Genomic DNA, 24,716 nt, shown 5'->3' on the forward strand with positions numbered 1-24,716 from the left:
TTTTTTTGTTTTCAACTACCTTTATTTTCTTTATTTTGGTCAATAACTACCTACGCTAAAAGTCTAGACGTATTTGGTCTGTTTTCCGGCTTTAACATATCTCACATGACTCTTTTATGCTTTAATCTTCTTTAGGGCGATTTTGGGAAGTCGTGATGTACTTTTGCTTAACTTTAGTAGATATTTGTAGTTATTGCTGAAATGTGAAATCCATATATTTTGCTTATCTCAAGTTAAATTGTGTTTCGACGCATTTGATAATTGTTGTTTGATGTTAACAAAGTCATGTGAGATAGGTTAATGTCGCAAAATCGATCAAAGCTCGCCATATTTTCGGCATAGGTAGTTTTTGACCAAAAAACGAGAAAACAAAGGTAGTATAAAACAAGAAAAATAATATAAGGTAGTCTTTTTACAAATACTCTTAAATATAAGGTAGTTCTCGACAAAAAACCCAAATAAAAATTAAAAGTAATATAGTGATATTTTATTAATTGTCCATATTTCTCATTATTGCATTTTGCTTTGTTGACAATTAATCAAGAGAATTGGGTAATGTACTAAAATGTATTTTAAACAAAATATTGTTTTACCCACAAAGCGAAAGCTTTCAATTTTTTAATTTTCTCAATTTTTTTTGTCACAAAAGTAATAATAGTGATTTACATACTTATTTTATATGTAGTATGTTATGTGTATCAAGTCATTCTCAAATAATGTAATAATAAAAGATTTAGCAATTTATAGTTTTATATAAATTTTATTTATATTTTAATTAAGAAAATATAGCTTAGAGTTAGGTGAAATAATATAATTTGCTGAAAAAATTAATTTTAATTAAATATAATAATTCAATGAAAAAAATGTAATTATTAAAAGGTAAATAAATAAAGCTAGATTTCCAAAAAATATAATATTCCATAATTATTTCGATTTAACTTAATGTATATATGTAATATATTTATATAAATATATAAGCATCTTAAAATTACATGTCTAATAATAAAAGTAATTTTGTTAGTAGTGAAAAAAAATTGTAGTAACATTGGATATAGTAATATTATACTTAATTAGTCATTTGAATAGTCAAAGTTACAATATTAGCAGTGAGCGAGAGTAGTGAAAGTAATAGAAGTAACAATGGGAGTAGTGAAATTAACAATATTAATGCGGCAGTAGTGAAAGTAACAATAATTACGCAAAAATAATTACGGCGGGAGTAGTGAAAGTAACAATAGTAATAACGAATGTAATAAAAGTAATAATATTAGCAACAAAGAAAGTATATATGAACAATTAGCTAACCAATTGATTTAAATAAAATATTAATAACGAGTGTAATGAATTTTTCTCATAATTTATTTCATCGTAATTTTAAGATATGTCATAAAAAATATATTAATGATAAATTTATGAGTTATGCAACTTTAAATAGTTTTATTTAATTGAAAATAAATTTTAATGCTACTAGAGGTAGCATGGGCGAAGCTGGGCACTAATACTAGTATATATATTTTTTTTTAATTTGGACTAATACATTCATGTTATAACTTTTTTTTTGACAATGGGGGAACTCGTAGTCGTCATCTTCGGTGAACACTGGGTAAACCCTCGAGTTTACGTGATAGCCTGTAAATTAGGTAAGTCACTCGAGAATGATAGGTTCGAAGTCTAGAAGGCATAGACTCAGGCCATAAATACTCCACAAAATTGCTCTTGGAAGGCTTCAACAAGAGGTACATGGGAATTTCACCCAACTTTTAACCACTAGACTCCACCCTTGCGGGCATGTTATATTTTCTTGTAGGTGAATTTGTTTTACTTTATTTTTCTTGTTATAATGGTTGAAATATAACGACTCGATATTGTTTGCAGTATTTTTAAACTAATTTGTTACCGGATTGTGTAATGTGCGTTATTATCGAGTCATTGCTCCTCTTGTGTCGCTTCGCTTAGTAACGGCCTCTGACAAATATGGTTGTTATATGTATCGGTTTGAAGTCTAGTTGATATTATTTGGAGTTTTATTAAGAAATATTTACACGACTTTCTTTACTAAAATAATTTTTTTACATTGAGAGTAAAAGAGAGGTGCATACTCTATAAATAATCTTATTTAAAAGCTTTTGGTCGATATCACGGTTTTTCTATATACTATATGAGCAAATTTATTGATGATTATAGGGGTAAATACACTACGATTAATACATTCCTCACAATTCACAAATATTAAAAAGTGGGGCAATTCTAATGAATCGGAGATACTATAATACAAATATACAATAACATGTGTATAAACCTTTTTATATAAGCATTTGCCCTGCATTTATGCTATTATATAAAATGACCAGACAAAGGTTTCTAATTTTATATCGGAAGATAACCCCATTTTTATTATTGGACGCATTTATGCTATTGAAATTTGACTAATGTTTCTTACTTTCTTACTCGTATTTCTTATCGGAAGATATCCTTTAGGAGGTGTTTGGTTCGCGCGTGGGTATGGGTTTGGAATCAGGAATCATACCCGGGTGGTATGGGTTTGGAACTTGATTCCACATACCATGTGTTTGTTTCAATTTTAGGTGGAATGAGATCGAACTTCATGAAAGTTGAAAAAATCTAAAATATAACATTAAAAATATTTATTTTTGATACTAAAAAATCATGAAAATGAAGAGCTGATCAAATAAATGAAAAAAAAATCATTTGAAAAGTTCCATTTAAGGTTTTTTCATGTTTTTACTTGATACACATGGGTATCAATCTCATAACCACCTCCCTCCTGGGTATGAGAGCATCCGCAAAGGTGGGGAGGTGCCTCCCCATATGTCCTCTCTCTCCTTATATGGGGCTCCTCATTGTTGCACAAAGCTCCCCAACATTTGGGGTTCCACTGTTTTTAGAGGAGCTCCCCAAAAAAAAAAGTAAGGTAATTTGTGTTACTTTTGGGGAGGTTCCCAAATTTTTGTGTGTGAATTGGGGAACCCCATTGTTGCATAGATGTAATTATGAAATGGGAAGGGTAAATGAAAAAGTTAGTGGAAAATGAGGTGGACGAATAAGAAAAGGAAAGAGAAAATATGAGGAGCCTCACCTTTGCGGATGCTCTGAGAAACCCATACCTCATGGGTTTGAGGTATGGGTATGAAACCTCTATTTTTGCCAAACAAACACTTGGTATGAGTTTGGCTCATTCCAAACCCATTCCTCATACCTTTATGAGTTGAACCAAACACCTCCTTATTATTATTATTATTTTATTTTATTTTTTGATGACGAGGGGGTTGAGTTCCCCCGGGCCCATGCATTCCCGCACCACCACATAGACCGTGTAAGCCACCCCTAAGGGGGCTGTAGTGGATCAGTGGCCAAGTGATCATCGCCCCAACTGATAGTCGAACTTAACAAAGCGGACAACTCTTACATCGGCAGTGACGTATCACGTATGGTACGGTGATTAAAGTCCGTCGCCATTGAAAGTGTGTGTATATATATATGCACCTCTCTAACACAACATTATAATCACACAACACAATTACACAAAATCATCCAAACAAAAACACATTTCTTCAATAATTCACATCAAATGGCAGAGGGAAATTGTGAGGTGAAATTGTTAGGAGCATGGCCAAGTCCATTTGCAATGAGGCCAAGAATTGCACTAAACTTGAAATCTATTGAATATGATTTCATTGTAGAAGTAGAAACTATGTTCCCCAAAAGTGAGCTTTTGCTTAAATCGAACCCGGTTCACAAGAAAATCCCGGTTCTGTTTCATAATGACAAGCCTGTTTGTGAATCTAATGTGACTGTTCAGTACATTGATGAAGCTTTCTCATCTGGGCTGTCCATTCTCCCCTCCGATCCCTACGATCGCTCCGTCCATCGTTTCTGGGCTACTTATGTTGATGACAAGGTACTTTTGTTTTTTGTTTGTGCATATAAGTTTTACTAATTTGTTATCGAGAGACCATTTTTCTGTACCCTTCTGTGTTGTCATAGACGGTCTTTATTTGTCGTAATTTGTTATTGGTCATTATTAATACAGACTATTTTAGATTATTTAGTTTAACATAGTACTAATTTTGTTATCAAGAGACCATTTTTCCTCGAGTTTCAACTTTCAAGTAACTCTAAACTCAAAAGTCATGGGACTATGGGAGTGCTCATATATTTTGTATCAGTAACTATTTTGTGAGACAGTATCACACTCTTTTATTAATTAATAACAATATATGAATGAATTTTTATAGAAAAAGGACTTTCTCACGTTGAAGACCATCTTATTCTAGAATTTATGATTTTGTATTACGTATATTAATGAGCATAATAATTAAATTGTTTGGATTACAGTGGTTCCCAGCTTTGATAACAACAATCAAAGCCGGAACACCAGAAGCAAAGGCAACAGCCTTTGAGCAACTCAAAGAAGGGACCATCCTACTTGAGGAGGCATTTTTGAAACTAAGCAATGGGAAGCCTTTTTTCGGAGGTGACAAAATCGGGTATATCGACATTGCCTTTGGTAGCGTCCTTGGTTGGGTCCGAGTGTCGGAGAGGAAAAACAATGTCAAACTGCTCGATGAGGGAATCAGTCCTTCTCTTGTAGCTTGGGCTGACAAGTTTTGTGCCGATGAATCTGTTAAGGATGTTATGCAGGATACTGATGAGCTTGTTGAGTTTGTTAATACCATGTTGGCTAAGATTAAGCCACCCTCTTCCACTTAGATTTATCAATCCTTAGTGGTGATGGTATTATTCTTAATGATCCTCTGTCTTATTTTGTGTCGTATCTGTATTAGTTACTTTTCGATTTCAGTATATGAGTTTCATATATCTTTTTCTTTCTAGTAGAAGATTGTACTTCCAATTTGTTGCGACTTTGTTCCTTTTTTTCGTCATATGTTGTTGTATTTGTTACTCCGTAATAAAAAAGATCGTCATCAATTTGGAACTTTGGTTTGATACTAGTTCGTTGCATGAATTATTTGATTTTGTGTTGTTATATAGGTTTGCTCCTCTCAATCTTAGCCAAAACGTACATTTAGTTACTCCGTATTTAGTTCGACTAGGTGTTGACATTCTACATTGACTTGGTTTGGAGAAACTCGAGAGTTGAAATTCGAATTGAGTTAAAATTTGATGGAGTCGCCATGGAATTTTATGGGGGTTCGAACATATATTGAAACCCACTTTGCCCTCTAGAGTCTAGACAATAAATCTCAAAGCAATTTTGACATATAATGCTTGAAGCCCTTGGGGTTCGTCCCTTGCATTCTACATCTAGAATGTCTCCCGTGACCCTAAATTTCGGACCTTCGGAAGCTAAAGATTTTGAGTGATGGATGAGGGTACGTTTCCAGAATATTTTTTGTAATACGTTACAGTTCTGGTAATTTTTGTTTGCTTTGTTACTTAATGATACAATTATTAGTTGAATAGATTACTTAATCGGTAGAATGAGAAGAAATAATCAATACATTAGATCTATTAAATTTTGGCTAATATATAAATTTTCAATGGAAAGATAATCACTTTAGCAATCTGAAGTTCCTCCTTAGTCCTTACTCCTTACATCTTCAACTAGGTCTTTACATCACGACGCTCGTTCAACTTGGTTAACTCCGAATCAAAGAAGGCCGTTCAAATCTACATTAACTCACTCAAAAGTCAAAACAACTCATAAAAGAGTACGGAAAAAGTGGTATCTTAATAACATAATGAAAGATACCACTAATCTCCGTAGGAGCAATACATCGTGCATCACGACTCTCATAATCAACCTGGCTTGCTTCCGTATCAAAGAAAGCGAATTGGCGTATTTTGGTGAACCTATTAATATAACAACATACTCCATTAATCACGACATTTTATTTTTAGGCATACTTCAGTCAACTGCATGCCATCTTACATAAATGAGTACATGTTTGTGCAAAACCCAACTTATACAAGCATTTGTAAGTACTCATAAATTCATAATACACCGTAAGCAATTTGAAGGCTGACAATTACGTTATGAAGTTCACAGTCATCAAAACTAAACATCCAACCCAAAAGTCATCGATTTCACTCCAGCAAAAATTGAAAATGCTGAAGATTCCCAAAAGGGATCAATGTACACAAATATGTTCTGAAATAATCGCTATCTAATCAAGAGTTCCATTTAATCGCCTCTTGACATGGTGAATTTATTTGACAAACAAATTTTGAATGTTCATGAAACAAAATTCGGATCAAAGTCCTCCTTTGATCTCTACTACACAAAAGATGAATCGATGTGTTGCATTGATTAGGCAGTGGATTCCTTGAGATATGCAATGAGGTCCGCTCGATCCTGAGGCTTCTTCAAACCGGGGAACACCATCTTAGTACCGGGAATGTACTGCATTGTTTACACGAGTTAGTGAAGGCCAATGCAGAAAACAGTCTTGGCAAGAAGGGAAATGTATTACCCGTGACAGGTTTGTATCACCCGTGACAGGTTTGTCGGTTCTACTTTCACGCGCAGAACTACATCGGTAAGTCAAGAAAGGCGGGAGAAAGAAAGGGTGGATAGAAGAAGATTAGGTTGAAGTTCTGTGAGTAATTTATTTAAAACATACCTTCTTTGGGTTCAGCAAGTAGTCATACAGTGTGTCCTCTCCCCAATGGACAGCCTTGTTCTTGTTGGCAGCAGAGTAAGAGTAACCAGCAGCAGTCCCTGACTGCCTCCCGAAAAGGCCATTTAGGTTTGGACCTAAAATGATGCAAGACGACACGTCAGTACAGCAAAAAATGGTAATAAAATGATGCAAGACGACACGTCAGTACAGCAAAAAATGGTAACTAAAGAATCCCAATGGCGGGCTAAACGATAAAATTGATAAATGATATAATGCACAGAGCACGCCAAAAGCCAAACAATAACATTGAGAAATCAAGTAGCTTGCCATTGAAAAAAAAAGCTACTAATGTCTAGAGATAAGTATAAGCAACTAAGCATCAGACCATATTGATAACTCGCCAAGTCTAGAGATAAAAGTATACTTCCAAGTTTGCGTAACCGAAAAAACAGACAGAATCCAGATACCTGTTCTAAGAAAACCTCCACCTCGTATCAGCTACCCCACCCAAATCCAACGACAACATTACCCTAATAACTCACGGGGTCTCCACTAATGTGGTAAAAGGAGCATGGATGTATACAACTTTATCCCTATGTTAGAAAACACCAACAAGTTGTTCCCAAATGACTCAAAATTGCTCCAGCTGCATGTAGAGTATAAATGAGGGACGAGCACCTCCTCTCTAAGGCATGAACTATTTCAAGTCCGTATTAGTTAGGAGATTGGAAGGAAACACCGAGAGTAACACACTACTAATGCAAGATATCGGTCAGAAAAATAGAAAGAGCTAGCATAGTGATGATTAGCTAGCGTCCACGGAAAAGGAACAAAGAGAGTAACACAAGAACGCAATACACGAGTAAAAGTTACCACAAGCTTTCCAACACACACATCAGTATCCTCAGCTACTAAAAGTCCAACATCATTGCAGTTCTATTGCCTGAATGAAACTCACAGAGATCATCATCTTAGAAAAACACCAAGTCTACCACATACTCTCTCCCTTTAAACAAAATTAAACTCTCTACTAGATCAGTTTAACTTTCACTTAAATAACCTTAAGATTATTCAAAATCACAACGATTATTGACAGCTAGGTCCACAAAACAACTCTATTCAAAATAACAAACAGCTAGATCTCCTCTATTAATAAAAACAGGTAAATAACCTTACAACTTTAGTTGAAACAACAAACAACGTGTAACAATAAGATTATTCAAAATCACAAAGACCTTGATAATTTTGCTACTCCACTTACAGGACAACCATATGGCAACTACAAGTAATATTAAGGCCTTGTTTCGATACCAAAAGGGGAGGGAAAGGGGAAAGAGGGAATGGAAAGGGAGAAAAGGAACGAGGAAGGGGAATGGAGGGAGATAGTTTTCTCTCTTCATACTTATAGGAGGGACATAAAGAGATCCATTTTCCCTCCCTTCCAAATCGCTTCACCTCCATTTTTCTCACCAAACTAAAGGAAATTAATTCTCCCTATTTCCCGCCCCTCCCTTCCTCTCAAATTCCTATCCAAACACGCCTTAAGAAAGAAAAGTTCTCGGCAAACCAAGAATCAAATAAACCTATAGCCACAATTACAGAAGCACTGTCACTGAAAAACTGAAATCGTGACATACTAAAACGAGAAGGAAAATAACGATTTCAACTAATTTACCACAAAATAGACGTATAATTGCTATGAGCCTGACAAAAAAAGATAGTCCATGAAGACATGTAAATCAATCATATAAGGACGAACTATCATCACTCATTTCAAATATTCATCATATACCGGAATTATTGTACTTCCTCCAATCCAATCCAAACTACCCACTTGCTTTTTGGAGGTCAAACTTTGACCGTTAATCCACAGAAAAATATAAAACTGTGGACGATAAAATTTACATATTTAGTTGTATTATGAAAATATCTTTCATAAATTATATTTTTTGCAAAAAAAAGAATTAGGAAGAAAAATGCGGTCAAAGTGTCGTCTTGAAGACCACCCAAAAGCAAGTGGTTAGTTTGGATTGGATTGGAGGGAGTAATTCATTCGGCCACAATAATGTGTATATTACAAAGTCATGAATTATTCATTTGTACATAATTAATCCGTGAAGGTTTAGCCCAAACCAAGCGAACAATATCATACTAATGCGGAGATGACGGTAGTGGCGGCAGTCACAACAGAGAATAAGATCATCAACTAGAATAAACAAGGAAATTCCAAAACAAAATAGATCCCGCCTAAACAAAACTCCATATGCATAGATCTGACTAACTACGCACCGTATAAACAAATCCTCACTCCGTCCCAGTCAATTGTTTACTTTTTATTCTTTCTAAAGAGTTTTAATCAAACGTAAACAAATGATTAGGACGGAGGGAGTAATTCTCTACCAGGGGATTTCTAATTCTAATAGAAGGTAAATAAATAAGCGAGACGGAGAGAAAAGAAAGAACCTTGTTTGTGGCCAGCGCCTTGATCAACGGTGTGACATTGAGCGCACTTCATCTTGAAGATCTTTTCACCTGCCTTTGGGTTTCCAGCGGGGGCTTCGCCGAATGACGCCATTCAATTCTGTTGGCCTTGTGTGATTCTCTCTTTTTCTTTCTCTGTGTTTTTTTTTTTTCGTTGGGGGGTGTGCAATGTGAATGAAGCAAGGCTTTTGAAGTTGGGGAAAAGTTGAGGGACTCTTGGTTTCTTGGAAGAGAGGAAAGCGTGTGTGTTCCTCACGATTTTCTACCAAATCTACCCTACGCCACCTTTTTTAGACCGTTGATTCGGTGTTAAAGCCTAATTAATTTAAGTTGATACGTGTCTAGTGACTTAATGTAATGCACCAATACGTGGTCTATTTCGTTATCGGTCAATCTAAAAGACACTCTCATAATAATAATAAATTTACACAAATTCTTGTTTGTGACGGCACATATCCGTCACTCTTGAGTGACGGATACCATTTTAGCTCACAAAGTACCCACTTTTTCTCTCTCTGCAACACTGTTCATGTGGTCCCCTTTCTTCACTAACCCATTTTGTTATCATTTTAACTCACAAAATATCCGCCACAAATGGTAACCCGTTACAAGGGAGACCAATTGATAAATTTATTAATTATTTACTAAACTTGTTGGTGTAATTATTCACTAATATACTAATTTTTCTTTTGAACGCACTATTACACTAAATTACGGATAAAAGTCGAATCCCTAACATTATACCTGAAATAAAAATAAGTGTGAATCAGGTTCTGATAAAATAAGTACTCTTTCGTACCAAAAAAGTAAAATAAATTAAGTACTCTTAAAATGGGTACTAAAGTGTTAGTCAAGAATTGATTAGAGGCAACCAATGCATGATCAAGCTGAGCACGTTTATCGAGAAGCAAATAAGGGTGTTGATTTATTAGCTAACCTACATATTTAGAATTTTTTTAATGAGTTGTATCTCATTCTTCGGGAGGACATATTTGCAATTGATATTCCCGGTATAATAGTTAGTACTATAGTTTATTTTTGTGGCGTGTCCCCTCATTTACACCAAAAAAATTAAAATAAAATGGGTACTACAGTAAAGATTCACTTAAATCCCACTATCTTTGTAACACCCCCTCATACCAAGGTACCTTACCAAGGACTACCCTAGCATGAGAGGCTGTTACTATCTCGGTTGCCCGAGGTTAGTATATCAAAAGCAACAATCCAAAATAACTTTATTAAAGTATAAAGAGAGTTTAACGATTACATAATCTCAGACCAACCAAAATAAAAATGTAAGGAACTCAATACAACTAAAATCAGAGACAGCTAAACTCGTAACAGCGGAAGCTAGACTCGAAGTGATGACTCCCCATGACTGTCCTATAGCTAAACATCTGCATTACCTGTCATAATCTGCTCACCATCCCCGAATGGATCACCGCAGGTTTTACAAAACAACAACACGGGGTCAGTACCGTTCAATCAAGGTGAGACAAACAAACAATGGAACCGGCCGATCATCCTCCACAGTAACTGACTACACACTGAAGTGTGTAGCCCTGCCGGATTACCCATCGCAACAGGTAATCCACTCCGCCGGTGGAGGACCGCAGCCCATCCCCACCTAAGTCTCGCTCATCAACGAGCGATAACCCTGTCCCTTAATGTGCGCATCCCCTCCCATGACGGGTTCCATGGAGGGCGAACTAGGGTGTGAAACCACTCCTGCAAGTGACTCCACCACAATCAACACAACACCACAGCATCACAGCTGTCACAACACCACAACCGTCACAACACAACCACATCACCACCGTCACCACAACACCCATACTCCGATGATCAGCAGATAACAACAGTTACAACACAAACACAATCTTAAATCAATTAACAGTAACTGAGTAGGGAAATCCTACCTTTTCGCAATTCGCTTACGCTGCAATCAACCATACAAATGCATAACAAATACCACATCGTCATCTACAACAACAATTACATAATTCCAATCACTAACTGCAAAACCCCATTTCCCCCAATTCATGATTAAAGGCAAACCCTAGAATTAATCATCAACAAACATGGGAATAAAGACTTACCGAGGAAAGGATGAAGGATTGAATGCGATTGCTAAGATTGTCCATACATACACAGAGGAGAGATTGGGAGTGATTAGAGCATCGTAGGTTTGATTAGGTTTGTAAATGGTGTTTTAGAAACTGATTATCGAATTATATAATCTCTAATTACTCCCGAATCAAACCGCTGAAATATTACTCGCCAGACCGGATAGTCAGTCGAGTATAGAGTATACTCGGCCGAGTATCCTCTACTCGGTCGAGTATTCATCATACTCGGCCGAGTGTTCCTCGGCAGTAGCCAAACAGACTCCACGATACACACTACTCGACCGAGTAGGCCATACTCGGTCGAGTACCAGCCTATAAAATTCGTAGTATTACAGTCTTCCCCCCTTAAAAAGAACTTCGTCTCCGAAGTTCCAACCCAACCTATAAAACATGAACACCTAACACTAACTCTACCAACCACGCTTACTAGATAACATATCCTCTCGATATTGACTCCATAATAATATCGAATAACCACAATATAATATCGCTAACCTTGTCTCACTTCCATAACACTCACTAGCAACTCAATACCAAGACAATCCACAAAATAAGATCAACCATCAAAACGGAATGTTACATTCTACCATCCTTAAAATGAACTTCGTCCTCGAAGTTTACTCACACACATAAACATCCTCACACACAATCCATTACTCACACTCCTAAACATCATACTACTAGGAGCACTGCCATTACCTGTAATAAAATCGACCATCACACAAATCCATCCTTATTCTATACCAACACTCAAACTTCCAATTGCAACCTGTATGACCATCAAACTCGCTTGTCGCATCCTACTCCTCTTAAGATAAATGTTACGTCCTCGTAACTCATTAATACTAGGTCCTTTGATATACCTCCCATAATCCTCATTACTACCGCATGACAACGATAACCCACTATAACCTCAACACATACAACCATTCCTATATCCAAGACTCTCTTTCTTTAACAGTTCTCGTGCCTCAATTATTCGTTACTCCCATAACATATATCATAAAATTCTCAGTATAACCACTACTCCATCTCTTCTACATTACCACAACACTGTTGGAAAATGTGTCCTCAACAATAGTGCGATCACATGATTTAATATCATAATTAAATTTCATATTAAGAATACGTGAGGGATGATTTATTATATAATCAACTGATCGTCATTAATCAGTAATGATTGGCTTACTAGAGTTTGACATTACTGTCGTGTGACGGTGGTGGTCAGTTGATCCCTTAAGGTCACACCTAAAGGACAATTCCCTTAATGGATAAATTGATTAATTGTATGACGATACAAGGTAATCAATTCCTTAAAAGTGAACAATTTACTTGTGAGAGAGAATATTGATATCTTATTGTAATGGGATTAAATAAGATTTATTTTAGTGATAAAAATACTTTATTACTAAAATTGTTTATTGTTTGAGAAACAATAGAGATTAGAATGAAAGGTTAATTATAAATACAAGATGTTGTGAATTATAATGTTATGACCCATTTTATTTAAATGATCAAGTTTCACTAAACAATTTGTTATATGTAATTTAATTAATTTGTAAAATGATATTTATGTGATAAATATGCATTAAATTAATTAATAACATGTAAAAGACTACATGTGACATATTGTGTGACAAATGACAAATTGACAAAAATAAAATGGTAGTCCATTTTATGGTGTATGGACCGAAATGTAGGGTGTGTACATGGGTTGTGATTATTTTATATTATGTGAAATATAAATAATTGTACCTACCCTAATATAGCCTTACACACCTAAGTTATTGATAAGAGAAAAAGGGAAAGGAGATTCCATCTTTTGTTTTGTTCTCCTTGACCCCTCCCACCGGTTTTCCACTTCTCTTTATAGAGAATTTTGGTCTCTTATTATACTACCAATTCATTGACATCTCATACATGCAAATATACTCCTTCTCTCTAGTTTTCTCTAAATAAGTTTGAGATTCACAAGCATTTGTTCATTCATTTCTAATATCACAATAAGATTACTAGTGTAGTAATAATTATAATATTAGAATCATTTTAAGGATACTAGTATAATAATCTAGTTAATTAGTATACTAATTTAAGGGTAAGTCTTGGGTGCAATCTAAGGAGGATTTATATACTTGGGATCTTGGAGGATCATCCATCACATTAAGCTCAAGAACAAGTGAAGGAAGGTGACCTTACTTGTGCCCTATATTTTGAACCATATAGTAATGTAAGGGACACTGTTTTTCTTATCAATCTTTCATTTTGTTATGCATGCACTAGATCTAAAGAACGTATAATTAAGAAGTTAATTAGTTCACTATTAGAGGAGTCTAATAATAGGTATATGAATCTAACAAACACGACATACTTCTATATACGTATACACTCATCTCCACAATCTTATCTCACAATCCTCAAGTGTTACACATACTTACATTAGCTTCTCAAGTTTATCTCTTTTATTACCACAAAACTCACCCTTAACTTGACATGACACTAAGTTCCAAAACTCCGTACTCACTGCCCCAATAGAAGGTGCGAAACCACATGCACTTCCAGTTCAATACCACACATGCTCCACAATTCTCTTGTCACCACTATGTCCACCAATGCCTCATCTAAAACAAAATCAAAAGTACTCCAACAACACCTCACCACTGTGTCCCATTAACAGTTTATTACTATACCATAACAACAATAGAACCATACCCAACTCTCTTTCCTATCATACTCTATAAAAACCAACATAACCATACTCATGCCGACACTGGCAAGAAACATCGGGAAACAAAACAACGGTTTAGATGCCCCGACCGACACTGACAAGAACTAGCAGTAAACAAACAACGATCTATGACAACACGAAAATATATACTCCTATCACAACACGAATTACCGTGCACAGTGCACAACAACCACATCGATAGCTATCACAACTTTTACAATCTCATAACACTGACTCAACACAACTTCCTTGACCACAAGACTTTCTTAAAACTGCTCTACCAGATCACGGCGTATCATATTAGACAGAGATCACAAATACCAACCTTATGGATATTATCCATACCATGACTCTTGAGGCCGGAACCTCACACCATTACTTACAGATATCATACATACACATATAAGTATAACATATGACGCGGAACACACATATAACGACTCGTAACTATCACGCCATACCATTACTCGTGAGGCCAGGACCTCACACAAAGTTTTACACACCTCATGGACCCATAATCGAATTTAAGTAGCCAATCCTGATCACGTAAGTTACCACTTGACAATGAATACCTCTCATCCGGACTTAACTCAGGTGCCCTTCATAACATATCCTCCCATACACACAATTATCACCCCTCCGGCAAATGTAGCCATAACATCAGTACCCAACTTTCAGCGAACACCTCATATATCCACTTCTTATACTTCCTCACAACCAAACATACTAATCACCTCCACAAAATCAACCTCATTAGAACAACTAACTTCCCTAAAGTAACATCATCCTCAACCACTAGTGACACTACTATGACACCAACATCCTTCATGTGACTACTCTCTTAATATCACTTATTAATATAACAATCCATTTCCTCTCTTTGGTTATCATCCCAAATATCGAACATCCAATCCATCAACAAAACATACCTCAACATTATTCCCAATTCTATCATTTATCATATCGTTACCTAACTCTCCACCAAAATTTCAGATCGTGCAAACACTCTACAAGCTTCTTATTCCCTTAATACTTCGAAACTCACGGCTAACATGTCGTCCTGCTCTCATATCACTACTACATATGCAGTCTATAACAACGGGTAAAAACCGTTGTAAAAACAAAAAGCGGACGTTGTTAAAGCGGCCGTTGTAAAAGGTATTTACAACGGTTAGGTTATTTACTTAAACCGTTGTCGAAAATATTCACCACGGTTAAACGCCGTTGTTGTTGCGTGTAAGCCGTTGTGGAAAGTGTTTCAAAAATTTGGTGGGAATAATATAACAACGGTTATCATATGAATAACCGTTGTTGTAACTTTCCCACCAAAATTGTGAAGACTTTTAACAACGGGTATATGCTAAAAACCCGTTGTTGATAGTAATAACAACGGGTGATATAAATATAACCGTTGTTGAAAGTATTAACAACGGGTAATTTAAATATAACCGTTGTTATTGTTGAACCTTTTTTTTTTTAAAAATTACTGTAATTCCATTACAGTCCAAACCTGTAACAATACATACTGTAACAGCAGAAGCACTATATACTGCAACATTATTCAGCCATTTCAACAACAGCATCCACATCTAATAATAAGATCAAGAAAATAAGACAACACCAGCATGCATGCATACTTCATATCTACAGGATTTACTACGCCATGCAAATTTGGGAATCTTTATTTAACGATGACCATTGGTTCTATTGGCTTTTTAAAGCTACCAAAAGCTAAAGACATACAACACATCTCAAACTTGCTATAAATTCAGAAAAGAGGCATCCCATTAGCTCCCCACAACTCACAAATAAATTAAACCATCAAATTACTGGTCTGAAAATGACTCAAAATGTTGGTCGTCCATATCACTGTGTCCTGATGAATGCGCCAGGCCACATGGATATAGACAATGGAAAATTTGCTGCCAAGAGCTTTTATCCTTTGAGGAATAAGCTTATTGAGCTGGGATACTCGGTCAGCAAAGTTAAGCCACAATAGGGGCCATGGGGATTCAAAGGGAGTCTACTCATTCAGTTTGGAACATCACCTTCACATGCAGAATCAGCATTTAAGCTTGACATGATGTTTCAACTCAGAGGCCATGGCAGGAACGACTGGAATGCTCCGAATAGGTCAACACTCGAACCATACCTCTGGGTAGCGACAGAGCCGGATGCTGAGCTTCTGAAGAATACCGTGGACTATGTCCAAGTGCCGTATGCGACCATCATTGATGGGCAGCAGTCGGCCAGGTCAGAAAGCGTCGATGCCTACAACCAGGTTGTGGTTGTTTTCCAAGCAATGTACCCCTAAAACCCCTACAAAATGTGTCCGTGTCTACAACCAGATTGTGGCTGAAACTTCCAAGCAACGTCGTGTGTTATTTGTTGAGTGTCAAACTGTGTGTGTCTGTATCCGCCTATCATAAGCAGTGTCGTGGGCCTGTATGAAAAGGCAACTTAAATAAAGATAATGTGTAACCCTGTGGTCTTGTAAGATTTCCAGTACGTTTGTATTAAATATGTAGTTCCTTCTACTAATCTGTTCAGTGGAGATAGTTATTTAAAAAAAAAAAAAAACTAAAAGGAAGATATATATAAATTTAAAAAATAAAAATAAAAATAAAAGCTACTATTTCATTATAAGATACAGTGGGTAGATCATATGAAAACGGAGGAAGTAATAACTTTACATTATGGACCATCTTAGGATCGGGGATGTTTCTTGGATGTCATAGTTTCTTCGTTAACCCAAATACCTTCACCATGGTCATCACGCATATAGATGCTTTCAGTGTCCTCATGATCAGTGTCAACATCGTCGAAATAAGATACAGTGATAGAGTGATCCATTCCCTCAAAAACGACATCCTGATCATCATCACCATTATCGGATGGACTACTTCTTCTACTCCTTATAGACAGTACAACAGACCACTTCTTATCCATAGGATCGGTGACATAGAATACTTGTTTAGCTTGGGATGCCATTATGAAAGGATCATCCTTATTATTGCCAACCTTACCCAGATTGACCAACGTAAATCCCATCTTATCCTTTCGGACACAATGGATGTTGTTATCAACCGAGTTACATCGAAACAAAGGCATTGTGAAATCAATGTAATCTAGTACCAATATTTCTTGAATAACACCATAATAAAGGCATTTTCCCCAAATAGGCTTTTTATCTTTTGAAGTAGCAAAGTGCATTGCCTCAAATTAAGAACTCACACCACTATTTTGCATTGTACTCAACTCATCTTGCTCGCGGGTGTAAAAAGTATATCCATTAATGGCAAAACTGCTGTAAAAGGTGACCCTGGCATTTGGACCTAAACCAAGACGTAGTAACCTAGGAGAGATGTCATTACCAGTTTGATTCGTACACTCTAAGACAATATTTCTAAACCACTCTGCAAACGTCTTCGTATGCTCGTTTACAATCTACTTCTTGGTCTTGTTTGGGTGATCGTATTTGAGCTCATCTTTGTGTTGTTGAATATAAGTTTGAACCTCATCTTCGTTGTTTAGCACATACGTATGTGCTAAATGCAACATTTCACGTTTCACAATTTTTTCAACCCGGCTCCTAATACCTTTTCCGGTCATCCGGTCACTATGACGATTCTTAGGAACGCCAATCAACTCCTCAGGGGAGAGATGAGCGTAACAATATGAAAGAGCTTCGTCTAAAATAGCGCGTTCAGCAATACAACCTTCCGGACGATACCGATTAGATGTATAGTCCTTGTAGACTTTCATCAATCTTTCGAAAGGATACTGGTATCTCAAATACACGGGCCCAAGGTACAAAATCTCCCTAACCAAGTGAATGGTCAGATGAATCATGATAGTGAAGAAAGAGGGTGGAAAATACATTTCCAACTGACAAAGAGAGGTTACAACGAGGTCCTGCAATGAATCCGCGTCATGGGGATCGATGACTTTCTCGCATATGGACTGGAAGAAGAGACAGAATCTAGTTATAGCATATCTTACCCTTTCAGGTAAAATAGAACGAATAGCCACGGGTAGTAATTGCTGAATCAAAGTGTGACAATCATGTGACTTTAACCAGGTGAGTTTTAGGTATTGCATCGACACTAGGCTTTTGATGTTCGAGGAATAACCATGTGGCACTTTAATTCCATTCAAGCATGCACAGAACTCTTTTTTCTCATTCCGTGAAAGGGTATAAGTCAGTGGTAAAAATGTACGATTACCACTCTTCTGTAGTGCCAACTCTAGCCTAATACCCATCATTTTCATATCTTCTCTAGCTGCGGCGTTATCCTTTGTTTTACCGGGAACATTCAGAAGGGTATTGATAATATTATCACAGACATTTTTCTCAATGTGCATGAAATCGAGGCAATTCCTGACCTCCAAGTCAGGCCAATATGGAAGTTTATCAAAAAATATGGAACTTTTCTTATACCCACGAGTAGACAATTTAGAGCCGCTCTTCTACCCATAATCTATCTCAATATGCTTTACTTTCTGATAAACTTCATGCCCACTCAAAATTCTAGGAGGTTGACGAAGTTCGTGTCTTCCATTGAATGCTTTCTGCATCTTGCGATAACAATGGTCATGATACAAGAACCTTCTATTTCCCACATACACATACTTACGGGAAGACTTCAAGTATTCAGACTCGATATCCTCCCCACACAATGGACAAGCCTCTTTCCCATGAACTGTGTGCCCAGAAAGGTCGCCATAAGCCGGATAGTCAGATATTGTACACAATAACATCGCTCTCAAATTGAAAATTTCGTTCTTATATGCATCAAATACTTTTATCCCACTATCCCACAACATTCGCAAATCATCTAGAAGAGGTTCCAAATAGACATCTATATCATTTCCAGGTTGTTTAGGGCCGGAAATAGATTTTAGGTCATTTGGGACGATTTATGGATTTTATTGTTCATTTTATATATAATTGGCATTAAAATGTGATTTTTATGAGGAAAATGTCATTTTTGGACGAAAAATAGTTAAACTTCGAATTTTTCAGTGGTTTTTGGATATATTTTCACATGTAATACATACTGATGGCTTGTAAATTTCTTGTTAAAATATGTTGTTTTGCTCGAAATATGAATTTTATAAGTTAAAATCGTATTTAAATGGGTAAATAGGTTAATATGAGTTATATTTCGAATTTAATCATGATTTTTTTAGTATGTTGTCACATGAAATTTTACAAGATGTGTGTAAATTTTTGGGCTATAGTGAAGTCTTTTTGCATGATTTATGAATTTTTGATGAAAAATCACATAAATAGTGACTATAATTAGTTATAATGCTAAAACATACTTCATGACTAAAGAAAAACCTCACATGTTGCATTTTATCATATATTTCAGATCTGAAAGTGACAAGTTGATGAAAATAAATTTTCTCATATTTTAATGGTCATATTTGTTAAAACCGATAAACCGCAACATTGTTTTTCCTCGATAATTTTTCGAAATATTTAAGCTAAGTTTTGAATATTATGAGTGTCATGGTATTTTTCCAGAATGTTCATGAGTTTAAATTTCAAATTTTGAAATTATTTGAAATTTTTATAATTTAATTTGGAGTTTATAGTTTATAATTGTATTTTGGGTCCAATAATGAACAATATAAAGAAATCAAGTTGAATTATTGTCAAAATGTTAGTGAAGACTAAGTTTTGAGTCCTAAGATGGTTAGGGTAATTAACTTGTACATAAATATGAATTTATGTAATTATTGTGATTTTAACAAGTTATAATCACGGAAATCCATAAAAACCGAAGTAATATACGATATTGGCTCTTATAAGGCGATTTAGCATAAAATTGAGCATGTTCATACATATTATAATGCTGCATTTTATTTATGATTGTCATATTTTATTTTTATATAATTTTTGAATTATGTAATTTTACTTAGTATGACCTTAGTTTTTAATTGATATTACCCGAAATGTATGGAAATATCGATTCGGTTGTAATTATTGTGATCTCGTATCACCGTTATGTAATTTAATAGATTTATTATTACAAATGTATAATAGGAAATTATGTAATTTTTATTTATTACTTTGTAATTTCCCGGAGTTTCCATGAAGACGGTGTTACCTCGAGATGCGTGCCAAGACTGGAGTTCAAGGGACCAAAGGAGTTGGTTTCCGCATTTGTAATAGTTTATTAGATTTACTATTTTAGGAAGGCCATACTGTTAGAAATCTATATCTCATTACTTAACATATTCATATATGTTTCAAATTAATTTAGTCATAAAATTAAATGTTGATCTTATGCATGCAAACAATAATAAGAATAAGGAAGAAATCATCATTTTACATTGAAGATTTCGGATTATTTGGGCACAAGTGAATTCTCCTACTCACTTGTTCTTGAGCTTCCTAAAATGGATGAACAAGGATTCAAGTACCCAAAAATCTTTATTTTGTTCTCTTTATTTCGGCTAAGAGAAGGGAGAAAGAGGAAGAATTTTATCTCTCCAAAACTCTTATTTTAGATGGATGATAGAATGAATAATACACTAGTATTTGATGTAGTGTATAAGGTAAAAATTAGAAGAAAAACCCATGGTTTTCTCTTCATAAAACCGGGTAGGGGGAGGGGTTTTTAGGGCCAATGCACGAGCAAGGTGCTCTTCACAAGAGGCACTAGGTTTGCATGGCTAGGTTTAGGAAGAATGATTATGTTTTCCACTTAATAATTCAACACAATATTAATCCTAAATCACCCCATTATTTCGGTCCATATATATTAAGATAAAATGGATTCCATTTTATCTTTGTCAATTTGTCAATTTGTCACATGTCACATGTCATGTAAAATTGTTATGTATTTTTAACATATTAAAAATCAACGCATTAATAAAAATACGTCATATACAAAATTGACTTAGTAATTCATAATTACTTGTACCAAAATAATCTACCAATTATAAATCACAACATCTTGTATTTATAATAAATTATTACCACAACGGTTGAGAGATGAAAGAGAAAGCTAGAGAGAGAAAGTCCGTTCCTCTTTTCTAGGGTTTCACGCGTCTTTCAGCAATGGCGAAGGAGCAATCTGGTTCTCAATCATCTCATAATCAGAATAAACAAAAAACTAGTAATTCCAATAACAATAATATACAATCAATTAGTAAATCTCAAACTAGTAATAAATCAAATAATAATAACAATGTTTCTAATGCAAAATCTAAGGACTCAGAAGGAAATAGCAATGCGAGTACTACTGAGATTCGTACAGCAGAAATTGCGCTGATACGACAGGAAGTTGCGACTCTGTTAGCTGCGGCGGGATATGTGGTACCGGAGGATGTGGATGCTACAGGCACCAGTGGATGGACCGAGGTTGTCTCAACAAGGAAGAATAAGGATGTGAATGGTAAATTGGCGACAATTTCGGAGGAAGAGACTACTGAAAGTTTGGAGAAAGGTAAGCCACTCAAACTAACTGTAGAGGATGTTCAAGCTGAAATTGATTACTGGAATTTGGCTGTCTATGGTTATGTTATGGGGGCGAATCCGCCTTGGGAAGTGTTAGAGGGGTATTTGCGTCGTATATGGCAAAATTATGAGATTACTAAGATATCATTCCTGCCAAATGGTTTGTTTGTTGTTCGTTTTGCAAAATTGGAGCACCATAAGCTTGTTCTAGCACAGGATATGTTTCTCTTTGAAGGGAAACCAATCATTCTAAGAGCCTGGGACCCCAATGTTAGGATATCGAAGGTTTCTGTGAAAACTGTTCCAATTTGGGCTAAGTTGGTTGGTTTGGATTTGAAGTTCTGGGGGAAGCAATGTTTGGAGAAACTAGCTGGACTTCTTGGGAAGTTTCTCAAAATTGATGAGCTTACTCTTGATAAGAAATTGCTTGGTTATGCTAAGGTTATGGTAGAAGTTGAGGTTGATAAAAGCTATCCAAATAAAATTGTTTTGAAGATGAAAATGGACAAGAGGTGACTGTTCTCGTGGAGTATGATTGGTTGCCTATTACCTGTTTGAAATGTAAAGGTGTTGGTCACAGGGACACTCAATGTAGGGGGAGAGTGCCAAGGAGGAGTGCTCCTGTGCAGAATCAGACTGGCCCTAAGCAGGTCTGGAGGAAGAAACCAGAGCCTGTTAGGGTTCTTGATCCTAAGGAATTCCCTGATTTACCAGTAACTGGTGGGGGTAATGAGCAGGTTGTGGCAGGGACTAGTAAGCCTTCTCCTGCTGCCAACTCTGGTCTAATCACACCAGCTTGTGTGCAGCAGAGGTCGTCTTACACACCGGCTAGAATTCTCACTAGAATTACAAGACATGAATCCAGGGTGCCTGGAGGACAGGTAGCTGAATTTATACCCAGTATAACTAATGAATTGATAAAAGATGCTGAAATGGTTGATAAAGGAGGGGGGGAGGTTATTCCTCCTCATGGTTAAGTTTGGAGTATGGAATGTTAGGGGTCTCAACAGTGATAACAAACAGAGGGATGTTAAGTGGTATATGCATCATTCTAATGTGTCATTGTTTGGACTCCTTGAGACTAGGGTCAAACCTAGGTCTCTAAATAAAGTAGCTAAAAATATATGTGAAGGGTGGTCGTTTACTACTAACTACAATTATCATAGTGGAGGTAGAATTTGGGTTCTATGGAAGGATAGTCACCTTAAGATTGATATAATTGTGAAGAGTGCTCAGTATATTCATGTCAAAGTTACTACTATTGAGGGGTGTGTTTTCTTTGTGACTTTTGTGTATGGTTATAACAAGATTGAGGAAAGAGTTCCTCTCTGGAATGATCTAATGGTTTGGACTATTACTCAACCTTGGGTGGTCTTGGGAGACTTCAACAATGTTATGTACTCTAATGAACGAATTGGGAAGATTGTAAAAGATGCTGAGATGAAACCATTTCAGGATGTTGTTGCTGCTTGTGAATTGCAGGATATTAAAACTACTGGTGCATTCTTCACATGGACTAATAAGCAGCCTAGTGAGACAAGGGTTTACATTCGTATTGATAGGGTTCTTGTGAATAATGAATGGAAGAGGAAATGGCCTGATTACTATGCATACTATGCTCCTGAAGGATACTTTGACCACTGTCCTTGCCTTGTGGATTGTGTGTCTGGCAGTATTCCTAGAAGGAAGCCATTTAAGTTCTTTAATATGTGGAGTAAGGTCTCAGATTTTCAGGAAGTGGTCAAGGTGGGTTGGAATTGTGACATTCAGGGGACTTATATGTTCAGGGTAGCCAAGAAATTGAAGCTGCTTAAGCCAATGCTAAAGAATTTGAACAAGCAGTTATTTTCTGATGTGGAGAGGAATGCTGATATTGCTTATGCTGCCTTGTTGGATTGTCAAAAGAAATTGCAAGCTGATGCTGGAAATAAAATTCTTATGGATGTGGAGTATCAGTTAAGGGAGAGTTATTTGGTGCTTGCACAAGCAAGGGAGGATTATTTGAGGCAAAAATCAAAGGCTCATTGGGCTAAAGATGGAGATGATAATACTGCTATGTTTCATAGAATTATCCAGCAGAGAAATATCCAGAATAAAGTAATGAGAATTGAGGATAAAGAGGGTAAGTGCTGTACTGATCCTGAAGATATTCTTCAAGCCTTTGTGGCTTATTATAAAGCTCTCTTGGGGGAGAATGGTAGCACTAGTAGTTTTTATACTCAGATTGTGGAGAAAGGAGAGAAAGTTCATGGTGAGGATTGGGCTAAGCTGTGTGCCATTCCTACTAATGCTGAAATTAAAACTGTGGTTTTCTCAATACCTGATGACAAGAGTCCTGGTCCTGATGGGTATTCAAGCTGTTTCTTTAAAGCCAGCTGGGATATCATTGAGGAGGATTTGTGTAAGGCAGTCAAGGACTTCTTTTTCAGTGGGAAGTTGCTGAAACAATTCAATTGCACTAACTTGGTGTTGATACCTAAAGTTGATAATCCTGTGACTGTTAAAGAGTTTCGACCCATAGCGTGTTGTAATGTGGTTTACAAGGTAATTTCTAAGCTTCTCTGCAATAGGCTTTCTCAGGTGCTTCCATATCTCATTTCTCCTTCCCAATCTGCTTTCATTAAGGGTAGGATTATAATGGGTAATATCCTTATTAGTCAAGATCTTGTTAGACTGTATAATAGGAGGAATGTGTCCCCAAGGTGTATGCTCAAAGTGGACTTGAGGAAAGCATATGATACAATTGAATGGACCTTTGTGAGGCAGATGATGGTCAGTTTGAAGTTTCCTTTGAAGTTTGTTGAGTGGATTATGCAGTGTGTGACAACTACTTCATTCTCTGTTGTGCTTAATGGCCAGACCTATGGCTTCTTTGCTGGGCAAAAGGGACTTAGACAAGGGGATCCATTGTCCCCTTTGCTGTTTACTGTGTGTATGGAGTACCTGAGTAGGTTGATGGCTGAGGCTAGAGGGTTCCCTGGTTTTAAATATCATCCTCTTTGTAGAGGCATCAAGCTCACACATTTGATGTTTGCTGATGACCTGCTACTGTTTTGCAAAGGGGACATTAAATCAGTGATTATAATGCTGGAAGTTTTTCATTGTTTTTCTAGTGCTTCTGGCTTGACCATTAGTAGTGAGAAGTCTGATATCATTCTGAATGGCATTGATGATGATACTGTTGGAGCTATCCTGGAGCATACTGGTTTTAAGAAGGGTTCCCTACCTTTCAAGTATTTGGGGGTTAAAATTTCACATAAGAGGTTAACAAAGACTGATTGTAATGTTCTTGTGGATAGAAT

The 24,716-nt window shown here is 36.2% G+C and overlaps 2 protein-coding genes across 2 annotated transcripts; one reads left to right on the top strand and one right to left on the bottom strand.

Moving 5' to 3' along the window:
- Positions 1–3,450: 3,450 nt before the first annotated feature.
- Positions 3,451–4,957, top strand: LOC141611398 (glutathione S-transferase U17-like). Its single transcript, XM_074429924.1, has 2 exons — positions 3,451–3,919; positions 4,357–4,957. The coding sequence occupies exons 1-2, from the start codon at positions 3,590–3,592 to the stop codon at positions 4,729–4,731; spliced, it is 705 nt and encodes a 234-aa protein (XP_074286025.1). The 5' UTR covers positions 3,451–3,589; the 3' UTR covers positions 4,732–4,957.
- Positions 4,958–6,041: 1,084 nt separating this feature from the next.
- LOC141611399 (cytochrome c) lies at positions 6,042–9,347 on the bottom strand. The gene is made up of 3 exons (XM_074429925.1): positions 9,069–9,347; positions 6,606–6,739; positions 6,042–6,385 (listed from the first exon to the last, which is right to left on the bottom strand). Exons 1-3 carry the CDS (start codon positions 9,178–9,180, stop codon positions 6,293–6,295), a joined length of 339 nt encoding a protein of 112 aa, XP_074286026.1. The 5' UTR covers positions 9,181–9,347; the 3' UTR covers positions 6,042–6,292.
- Between the last annotated feature and the right edge of the window lie 15,369 nt (positions 9,348–24,716).

The sequence above is a fragment of the Silene latifolia genome, chromosome 11 (genome assembly GCF_048544455.1).
Source record: "Silene latifolia isolate original U9 population chromosome 11, ASM4854445v1, whole genome shotgun sequence".
NCBI lineage: Eukaryota > Viridiplantae > Streptophyta > Magnoliopsida > Caryophyllales > Caryophyllaceae > Silene > Silene latifolia.

What these genes read in the sequence shown, in the direction of transcription:
- LOC141611398 (XM_074429924.1), top strand. Translation starts at nt 3,590, where the DNA reads ATGGCAGAGGGAAATTGTGAGGTGAAATTGTTAGGAGCATGGCCAAGT. An exon ending in CTACTTATGTTGATGACAAG is followed by an intron (nt 3,920 to 4,356) that starts GTACTTTTGTTT and finishes TTTGGATTACAG; the next exon opens with TGGTTCCCAGCTTTGATAAC.
- LOC141611399 (XM_074429925.1), bottom strand. Translation starts at nt 9,180, where the DNA reads ATGGCGTCATTCGGCGAAGCCCCCGCTGGAAACCCAAAGGCAGGTGAA. An exon ending in AGGCGCTGGCCACAAACAAG is followed by an intron (nt 6,740 to 9,068) that starts GTTCTTTCTTTT and finishes GCATCATTTTAG; the next exon opens with GTCCAAACCTAAATGGCCTT. An exon ending in ACTTGCTGAACCCAAAGAAG is followed by an intron (nt 6,386 to 6,605) that starts GTATGTTTTAAA and finishes TAAACAATGCAG; the next exon opens with TACATTCCCGGTACTAAGAT.